Below are 11,556 nucleotides of genomic sequence, written 5' to 3'. Positions count from 1 at the left end.
TATTTTATCTATTCTTTAATTAGTAGAATTATTAGTTTAGGGAGTTTTAGAAAGATTACTTCCGGAAACCAAAGACCACTCACGAGGCAAAACATGATTAAAAGCACTTGAGTTTCATCTCAAAGAGATTTCACACTTGAAAATTTGAACTAATTCATTATCATCCACGCACAAGCCTAAGAGCTTATGTGGGCATCACCCTCAGTATATATTATTATCTTTTAGAAAATTTAACGCCGAGAACCACCCAGCCAATGAGGTGAAAGATGAAATAGCACTTCAGTTTCGTCTGAAGGAGGAACTGGAACAAAGCCTGCCAACGAGCATCGTGATTGGTCCGTTCCAAGTGCACGTGGAACCTGTGAAGAAGGTGCTTGTTGGCAAAAGACAAGAGATGGCGACCAGACTTCTGGCTACTTTTGCACAGCGACTCACCAACAACGTTGAAGAGGTGAGACAATTTATAATAAGCACATCTTATTGATAAGGCACTTCTAAAGGGCACGAGTTCAGGTTACCTGAAATTTATTCATGATTTATCAATAAAGGAACTATGAATTGAGAACAATAAAGATACCTAATTCATGGAGGAAAAGCACTATGATTACTTTTTTATGTTCTATGGAAATTTGAAAGAGAATGATTTTTGTGTTGAGCCTGTTGTTTCCCAAACATTTATATGACCTGTGTATCATTACATATAGATGAGTGAAGATTATTTTTCTCTAAATCCTATTTCCATTACAACTACTAGTTGATGAATCACTCACAAACACTATTACATCGACAAACAGTATAAATTATATTAGTCGCTAGACTGTTATGACTTTGTAGAAGTGTTCTAAGTGATACTAATGATATCAATCAATAAATTACGATTAAACTATCATCATTGGTAACATTATGATACATGTGTGATTAAAAAAAAAAAATAATAATACAAACTTCTTATTAATATTTAACTGAATATTTCGAATATTCGTAATTTTTCACACAAATGATTCAAAGTTGTTGGAAAGAGTGTTATTGAATTCCCCTTACCTTTATCGTTTTCATTTCATTTTCAAACTCCATCGTTCTTTGATGATACAGAACAAGGTTACATAATCATCTTTGAATTTATTGTATCCCATCTCCATCCAACTTTTCAGACCTCTTCTATAGTTTGAGACCCACCTGGAGCTACAGGCTCATTTCTGAATAAACTCAGGTTCAAGACACAATAATTCATCTCTCAATGCCCTAGCCTAAAGCGCGTAAAAACATCATCATAACCAAAGTGAATTTATCTGATCCTATCCTCCGCACTTATGTGTCCAGTCCTAATTGTTGAAAATTTTAGCAACCGAACCTATTAATCTAGAAGTTGAAATCGCATTATAATCTAATCCTGAACAGCAATAAAAATATATCCCATTAATACACGCTCATAGGTTATTAATGTTAATTTATTGACATGGGTTAGTCATGCTTGCAAAATCAATAATATGAGCATGTCCATTTTCCAGTCGAGTAATTAGTAATCCCCCAATGGGCCGTTTGGTAAACCTAATATATGGTAAACACGATAATGAATGTATTCAAATAACAGTCATGCTCTGTCAATCAGTGGATAGGTTTATTGCTCTCTGTTGACAATAATCAAGCACGGACTATTCTACTGCAACGTTAGCATATTATGATTGATGTCCAATATGTCGTAAATATGGATGATCTGTTTATTTATTTTAATTTTGAGTATACTGTTCCTCATGAAAGTTTAACCTGATTATCAACCAGTCTCTCCACAGTAATTTTTTGGTATTCCTATTCAAATGAATATCTCAATTATTAATTTTATGATTATGTGTTCATGTTAATGACAGATATCAAGTATTCATGAATTCATCAATGAATCTGAGCTGAACAAGTGCACCTCATTGACTATTAACACATTTCCTATATGTCGTATCTCCAATTTTACAACCACTCATCTTCTATTACAGAATAAATAATATTATGATATTGAACCGTTTGGATTGAAATGTGTAGAATTTAGAGTCAAATTAATGACAAATTTATAATAAGATTATTTATTCAATTGAAATCATCTGTTACAGTGTATAGATTCACATCAGTATTTCAACAACACATAAGTTTATTCAATAATTAATTAACATTAACAATGATATTGGATGATAATTCAAATTTTTAGGCATACTCAATTTACATACTACAATTCGTACTTAACTGGAATTGAAGCAGAATAAATTAACTGCAAGGTACTACCAAGACACAAAGATTCTTATGTTGGCAGTGTCAAATATCACATTGATAATATTGTTATACTTAAGTTACAATCAATGTTTATTTGTATTGCATACTCTGGTAATTATATTGTACAAAAATGTGATTTTTGGCATAGATTCATTCCAATTCAATTTACCAAGCTAACATTATTACAGTCGCCCGAATTTGTTTTCCTCAATATCGTTTTTCTACTCTCATCTAGGTCATGGAAGAATATTTGGATATCTATCAGAGATTGAATACAAAGCCCACTTCAATAGAGCACATCCTAGAGATCAAAGATTGGATGGAAACTATTCCTGTATCTGTCAAAGCACAGGAGGATATTATCCGGCGTTACCTTCTAGTGAGTTTTCTTGAATCTGTTATAATGAATCGCAGTAATTTTTCCCTGTTTATATCATCTACATTATCATTTCAGATGATTAATCGAGACTGGTCGTGCAAGTAGAAAATCAATCTATTTTGCTTTTCACAGGTAATTTCAAATAGCAGTCTACTCAACTTGATTATCATTCCAAAAATAACCAACTATTGAAGACAACATCTTCAGATTTAAGATAAAGATTGATTAATCAAATCAGATGCGGTGCATCTGAACACATTTGAAACATTCTTGGATGTGTGATTCTGTCCTAATCCATATTTGAACAGTCATAAATTGAATATTGGTTATCAATCTCTAAACAGACAAGAAATCTCATGTGAGCTTGATATTTTCAGAAACGTGCTCATTATTCATTGACGTTATGAGTGGAATTATTTCTTTTAAAAGTCATGGAAAGAGAGTATCAATTCACTAGAATATATAATCATATTAAATAGAGATTGATTGATTGATTGATTGATTGAGTACTTTATTTATGTAGATTACAATATATACTGTCTTATACACTTATATACAATAGCTTACAATACAGCAAAATTATAGATGAATTTACATGATATAGACTAAGAAAATAATTATTGAACTGTATATGATATGAAAAAGCAATTTGTAATATAATAACTATAGATAATAATTATATTGTTATGCATCTACATAAATTGGCGGAGGTTTGGACATATCAATGTCCATTCTTCGGAAAGAATATTAAAAATATCCTCCCCACTAACTCTCTACCAAAACGTTAATTTCATTATTTAAACTAAGGATTTATTTATTAATGGAAATATTGTGAAAGTTTTAATCAATATGAATATTTAAGAGAAAAAAAACAGAAAATTTATAAAGTAAAATAATTATATAGGTAGATAAGATCAAATAATTGATTAATAAAATGAAGTAGGCTGAAAGTAGATCAGGGTAATCAACTTTCAGTAATATACAGCAGTATGCAGTGGATAATTGAAATAACATGAGTTTATATATATATATATATATATATATATATTATATATATATATATAATATATATATATATATATATATATATATATATATATATATTATATAACAGGTTTAAAGGTTTGTATTTGTGGGATGGGTGGGGGATGGTTGTCATGAGATCGTTCTAGGGCCGGACAGTTTCAGTCATTTGTTCCAAAAGATGTTTTTTAAAGTAAGGATGAAGCTCGCTCGGCTCTCGATGGACCTGATAGAAACAGGAAGTGCATTCCATGCACGACAGGCACTGACTAAGAAGGATTTTGTGAAAATAGTAGTTCAATGATTGGGTATCCTTAAAGTACTTTCTCCGGTTCTAGTATGTGAAGCATCTATCCTCCTACCTTCAGAGACAAATTTGAAATCATCTTTAAAATAGTTCGGATTACCGTATTTCAAGATATCTCTAACAAGCTTGACTATTCGAAAAAGCCTTTGATTGGGAAGCTTTAATGTTGAACTAGCAATGTGGGCTGGGGTGATATGATCATGGCGTTGGAGAGAGTAGACGAAACGTAGACAATAATTTTGGCAACGCTGTAGTTTATCATTCAGAGTGACTTGCATATCGTTAAGAACAGAATTACAATACATTAAATGTGGGAAGATGAGAGATTGAACCAATAATAATTTAATGTTTCTAGGGAGAATATCGTGCATTTTCTTCAATGCATGCAAGGCTGAGAATACCTTTTTACAAGTTTTGTTCACTTGTTCTGACCAGTCAAGAGTATTATTCATAATAATGCCTGAATTTTTAACTGAGCTACAGTAAGGAATGTCATTACCATCTACACTAATTTTGTGAATCGATTCAAAGTCAATATTGTTTATAAGACGAGAATATCCAATTATAATGGGCTGTGTTTTGATGGGATTAAGCTTAAGGCCATTTTTCTTTGTCCATTCCACTATCGAATTGATATCATGATTCATTATTCCAACTGTTTCGTTAATTTTTGTTATGGGACAGCTTAAATATATTTGAAGGTCGTCTGCATAAGTATGGAAACTGGAGAATTTGATAATGGAAGAAAGGTCATAAGCATACAAAGTGAAGAGGAGAGGGCCTAAAATTGAACCTTGTGGTACTCCATGCATAACGTTTTCCAAGTAGACTTTTTGTCACAGACAGATACACATTGTTTCCTTCCTAATAGATAGGATTTAAACCAAACTAACGAGTTGTGACTGAAACCAAGAATAGCCAACTTATTCAGAAGGACTGTATGATCAACAGTATCAAATGCTTTAGAAAAATCAAATAGGGTGAGGATGGTGCATTTTCTTTGGTCCATAGCTAACCTTATATCATCAGTGACACGAAGCAGAGCTGTTTCAGTTGAATGGAATTTTCTAAAGCCTGATTGAAAGTTATGAAGCTTACTATTGTTGTCTAGAAATTTTACAACTTGAGCATGAATGAGTCTTTCTAGCACTTTGGACAATGCAGGTAAAATACTGATTGGTCTAAAATCCTCAACTTTATTGGGTGATGGAACTTTATTTAGAGGGCGAACCAGAGCAAACTTCCAGTTTTCAGGGAAAATGCCTTCTTCAATTGACTTGTTGAAAATGTATGTAATGGTTGGTAAAACAGCAAATAACATTTTCTTGATAAATTTAATAGGAATTTTGTCAACACCCGTAGCATTACTATGAATACGTTGAATTGCTCTGAAAGTGTCTTCTTCTGAGATTGGATGGAAATGAAATTGATCAGTAATTGGTAAATCTAAGTTTGTAACCTGCTCTTCAAGATCATCGATATGATTAGCAATGACAACTTCGTCGCGTTGGTTAGAGTGTGAAACGAAATGGTCATTTATATTGTTCAATGGTAAGTCAATTTGTGGATTCGATTTCTGCTTGCCAAGCCCGAATTCTTTTATTCCCTGCCAAAGTGATTTAGAGTCTTGTCTGTTGTTTGTCATAAACGAATTCAAGTACCTAATCTTTGAGTTCCGTAATTCCTGTTTAACTCTATTTCTAAGGCTCCTATACTCTATCAAACTGTCCAAGTCAAATGTCTTTTTAAATTTTCTATGTGCTTTGTCTCTACGTCCCATCATCTTAGGTATGTCTTCAGTCATCCACGGTACTCGTCGTTTTCTATTAATCCTCCTTGTCACATAAGGTGCATGTTTGTCATACAAAGTCAAAGTCCAATTCTCGAAAGTCTTGACCATGTCATCAACTGAGGGTAATGCTTCAATTTGATGCCATGGAGTCTGAGCTACATCAGTCAGGAAGGCGGCTTCATCAAAGTTTTTGAAGTCTCTATAAGTGATAATTTTCTGTTCTGGCTTGGGTATCTTATGGGAAAGTACACAGTAGATCAAATCATGTCTAGAAATAGCTGGGACTGAGATTTGGCCTGCTTGAACAACCTCATTGGGATCACTAACAATGAGAAGGTCAATGAGTGTGTCTGATTCATTAGTATGATGAGTTGGATCGAGAGGTAAAATAGTCATGTTTAGGCATTGGAAAATTGTAGTCAGTTGAAAGTAGTCAAAGTTCCGATTTGTCATGTTCAAGTCGGTGTTCATATCCCCCATAACTAGTATACGGTTATAACAAGGCATAAGAGAAAGCAAGGCACTTTCGAAATCTGTGAAATGACCTATTTTTGGTGGGCGATAACAGATACCAACGAGTAATTTATCAGTACTGGATAAGGATAATTCAAGTAGCATAAACTCTGGTCTGGAACAATACTCTTGTTTAGATGTGATTAAAACTTTTGTTTTGATACCATCTTTCACATAAATTGCTACACCCCCACAAGCTTTATTTAATCTATCATTCCGGAAAAGATTATATCCAGGCAAAGCAACAAAATTTGATGGAATACTAGGCTTCAAAAATGATTCGGAAATTCCGATTATATTGAAGTCCTGAAAACGGAAGATTGCTCTGAGTTCATCAATGTGGCAGCTGAGGGATTGTACGTTAAGGTGAGCAGCCTTGAAAAGTTTTTTGAAAGAGTGGAGCTTATTTGCTAGAAACATACCTGCGTCATTATTACTATTATTGAAATAATCATACCTACTTGAGGGCGAGCGAGCTGACGTGTCAGTGAGAGGCATCATGAAAGCAGCAGACCAATCGTGAACCGACCTCAGAACGACACATGACGGGGAAAATGGGGATGAGACTGATAAAACTTAACCTAAATGAAAAAGTCTCTTGATTCGAGTACATTCAGTATGCCTTGGCAGTTCGGCTCCCTTCACTATTTATAGCACTTGTTCAAAAAATTCACTAAACACAATAAGATGTAGATGTGTGGAGTTCCGGTGATGAATAATCCTAATGGTGAATAAGATGAAGATCGAGGAAGAAGTTGTAGTGGGAGATCTAGTCCAAGTGGAGATAGAGCGAGTAGGTATCCGGTAGTGGAAGAATCGGGTCCAAGTGGAGGTAGAGCGAGATTCAGATTCAGATTCCTTTATTCATGTCAGAGTCCAGCAGATAATCCAATGTGGTGGGCAGTTTGCATTGGTAGATGCTGATGGAAGCGAGCAGGTGGGGGAGTGAGAGAGAGCCAGGGCGGCGGCAAGAGAGAGCGCGTGCGAGAAGTCACAGGAACCAGGTCTGAAAACAGGAAGAAAACTCCAGCAGAAACACAGCAGAAAAAAGTACAGAAAGTATATGAAAATCATTAAGAGGATAGACAATTAAAAGAGAGTGTACAGAGAGATGGAAAATAAGAACGAGAAATATGAATCAGTAGATTGATTTCAAATTGCAGTTGACGGTTGTTAGAGAGAAGAATGTGAAGAGAGGACTAAGCTGTGTGAGAATACACATAGATTATGTAAGATTATTGTCTAAAAAGGTGGATGAAGAGAGAGATATTAGAAGAAAGTAGTAAATATCCGGTGCATAAAATGAGGTAGATAATAAGAAAATGAAATTGGAGGGATGAGAAAAACCGAAGGAAAGAGAGAGGGAGTGAGTAAGAGAGAGCGAAGGGATTGATACAGATAGAAATGAAGTAAGCATGTCTATATTATTAAAAATATACAGTATAACTAGTTTTGAGCATGAATTGAGCTAATTTGGAGGGAGGTCAGAATGAGAAGAGGTAGGAAGAGAAGAAATTATAGAAGTTACAGACAGGTAATACTGCATATAAGAAAACAGAATAACGGATATATAAATAGAATACGCGAATAGAAGGTTGGAATGTGACTATGGTGAAAATCACAATAGAAGTGCCAATCATAAGTTTACCGTCATTATTACGATGACTGTTATTCCTGTTATTGTTGTCAATTCCACGAAAAGTCAACTTGAATCCTGCTGTAAGTTTACTATACACACTAGTAATATACATGTGGAGACTGGATTCAGGCTTTGTTGATAAACAGAAATGGATTTAATAGATTATGGATTGACAATGAACTGAGATGAGGAAGAAGCGTTATAAACTCAGCAATTCGAAATAGGTTATAAATGTATTATTAAAGTGAACTTAGGTTTCGGAGCAATTTTCATAATTTTATCAGCAGTGGAAAAGGTTCTATTTTGTACTATGCTATCGTTAGATAAAAAGTGACACATTGGATTAGCTGGAAACATCATTCGGTTATGTCTAATGGAAAACTAGTTTCCTGATTGAGTATAGGATGATTCAATCAGTAAAAACGTTTCAGCATACTAGATGAATAATTGCTATAACTAAATTGATATAGCTTTATTCCAGTTATATTTTTCCATGAAAACAGTATTATATATGTTCAAAAAAGCAAAAATTAATTTTAAGATTTGTAAACATAGAATCCAGTTATATTTTTTCCATGAAAACAGTATTATATATGTTCAAATAGCAAAAATTAATTTGGTAAAAATGGTATCTATAGGGCAATTGTCCAACAAAAAATAAAATACTGAAAAAATGAAAAGAGAGAAGAGTGATGATTACATGAAGAGGCACAATTGAAATAATGAGAGCTCACCTTTAGTAGGAAGATATGATCCTTTAGTAGGAAGAGAGAGAGAGAGAGAGAGAGAGAGAGAGAGAAGAGAGAGAGAGAGAGAGAGAGAGAGAGAGGAGCGAATGACAGAGATATCAATTGAATAATGTGCACTACATTCTCTTGTTCAGTAACAGCTTTGACAAGTACCAGATCCCTCTGGTTAGGTGAGCCGTAAATGCTAGTTGATCTATCAAGCTTTTAACATTTCTCCGTTATAGTTTTAAATCAAATTGACACGTATCAATGTCTTCGCTTGAAATTGTTACTTTTTATTATTTCCATTTGATTTTACTCTATGGCTCTGGACAGGAATTATTACTATAACCTATCACTCAATCAATGAAATATAGAATTTGTACTCAATTATCTGAAAAACGATTCTAATAAATTTTTGGAATAATCTCATGTTGATTCTTTTTTGTATCCAAAAGCTCATATTTTTTGAAAGATATGTCTGCTGGATCACTATTTGAAACATAATGGAGGAGTAGGATCGATTTCCTTTATCACTCTGCTATATCGATGAAAGAATTTTAAAATTATCGAATGTCAAATTATTTTCGTTGTACAGTGTTGGGAACCAATATAGGCTTCATTTATTATTATTATATCGATGTATTTTGGAAGGAGCATACGATACAGAACAGACCACAACATCACAATCACAACTATCATAATATTATACTCATGCACTTCTCTACCTATTCAGTCTCTTTGTCAGATGTCAACAATATATTAATTCCTCTAATATTATATAGGGTGATTATAAAAGGACAACTTTGAAAGCACACATTCAATTGAATTACTCACAAAATTGAGAAAGCTGCCATTTTATGATAAAACACTTCAAGTTTAAGGTGTGGGTGTTAATTTGGTTCGATGTGACATCCGTTGGTAATGCGACATGCACCCTACCGATTATCGATTTCTTGCCACACTCGTACTAGCATATCGGATGTAACTTGTGCAACCGCAGAGATCCGAATGTGATCCGATTTCAAACTTTCAAACAAGATGAACAAGTAGTGTCCTTTCACTCTCAGCATGTCGATGCAGTAGCTCCGTCTCTCCGACGGTGAGAAGTTCAGGATTTTCTAATCAGTATTGCTTTTAACTTGCAATTGCATGTCCACCTCGCTCACTGGATTCAACACCGATGGATCTCTTCATGTGGGGTTTCATTGAGGATAATGTTTATGTTCCGCCTCTACCAGACAATCTTAATGACCTCCGAAAACGGATCGCTGCGGTTGCACAAGTTACGCCTGATATGCTAGTACGGGTGTGGCAAGAAATCGATTATCGTTGAGATGTATGTCGCATTACCAACATTACCATCGAATCAAAATAACACCCTCACCTTAAACTTGAAGTGTTTTATAATGAAATGACATCTTTCTCAATTATGTGAGTAATTCCAATAAATATTTATGTGCTTTCAAAGTTGTAAAGTCCTTTCATAATCACTCTGTATTCACTTTCCTTCCTGTATTTCATATGATCTCTCTCAATGACTTCAAAACTGAATAATTATTTTACTTATTTCGTCTATAAATGAATACGTTTCTGATGATATCAATCTCACATGAAGATCCTTGACTGTTTTGTGATTGATTCCCAACATTAAATTTATGACTGTTATGAAATATGAAGTAGGACGGAATCACCCATTCATGAGAGATTTAAATGTGAACTGTATTCATATGTGCTACATACAAAGCTCACTGCAAAACATTCCGACAATCTTGTTTATGAATGCTGATCCATGATCATTCATATTCATGAATTGTTAAAACTGTACCAGACATTATCATGCCAGACAGACATTACACACATAACACCACAAGATGAATGGGGAAGTTCAGACTAAATTTCAGTTCCCCTTGCTTAATATGCGAGTGCGAGAAATTTCACTATGTTTGGGAATGTTTTCAATTCTGCAACGATGAGATTGATTAACGTTGATAATAGTTATCATTCAAATGATTTATTCGAACTGATCAAAAGAGTTTCTGTTTCATCAGAGATAGGGAAATAGGTATTTACAAATCCCACAGTCCCACTGACTGTGAGAAATCTATACATGATAAAAAGCTGATGATAGTTGAAAATTCATGTTTTTTTCTAATGATTCAACAAAAAATCATTTGGGGAACTAATGCGTTCAATGTCAATCAATTATTATACTGCACTACTGAAAATCAGCGATCATAGTAATATCCAATTCATCGAATATGAAACTATTGAATCGAGTTCAATATTTCCATGTTAATACCTCATCTAATGTTAATCATACATAACTATTTTAAAACTGAGAATTTCAAATTCATTAATCTTTTCAAGGATTCAGTCAAATTGTATAACGTCTTCTGATCAATTGATGTTTTCTTTCTCATATTAAACCAGATACAATTCAGATCTCTGTTATGTGATCTCCATCGCAGTGTTATTGCTTCTAGTCTAGTTGACAATAATTCTATTTTTCAATCATAATTATAAATAATAAGGTAGTAGATACAATATAAGATTTCAAGGAAGCTTTTTTGCTCCAAAACCCCCTCCCCCCTCTCCCCCTCGTCCATCCTGCCAGCCCTTCCCCCCGCCTGGAGGGTGGGGGGTGTTCTAAAAATAGATTTCCCCTTCCCCTTCCCAGTGGTGGTGAGGGGGTTGAAAAGAGAGAGATATATCTTTCTCTTTCTCTCTCTTTCTAAAAATAGATTTCCCCTTCCCCCTGCCCAGTGGGGGTGAGGGGGTTGAAAAGAGATATCTCTCTCTCTCTCTCCCCTTCCCCCTCCCCAGGTGAGGGAAAAAAATTTCCCTTTTAGGAGGAAAAATTCCCTCAGGGAAAAAATAATTTCCCTTTTAGGAGGAAAAATTCCCTCTCTATACTGA

General features: G+C 34.3%; 1 protein-coding gene across 1 annotated transcript; it reads left to right on the top strand.

Annotated features, from left to right (window-relative positions):
* Window positions 1-225: 225 nt before the first annotated feature.
* On the top strand, window positions 226-2,635 carry LOC120349032 (dynein heavy chain 1, axonemal-like; the record flags this gene model as incomplete). Its single annotated transcript, XM_039418976.1, has 2 exons — window positions 226-451; window positions 2,492-2,635. Coding segments are annotated over 2 exons (370 nt in total), but the record flags the coding sequence as incomplete, so codon positions are not given.
* Between the last annotated feature and the right edge of the window lie 8,921 nt (window positions 2,636-11,556).

The sequence above is a fragment of the Nilaparvata lugens genome, unplaced genomic scaffold (genome assembly GCF_014356525.2).
Source record: "Nilaparvata lugens isolate BPH unplaced genomic scaffold, ASM1435652v1 scaffold7947, whole genome shotgun sequence".
In the NCBI taxonomy this organism is placed as follows: Eukaryota; Metazoa; Arthropoda; class Insecta; order Hemiptera; family Delphacidae; genus Nilaparvata; species Nilaparvata lugens.
The sequence above is the reverse complement of the archived record's forward strand: the minus strand, read 5'-3'. Positions and strand labels throughout refer to the sequence as shown.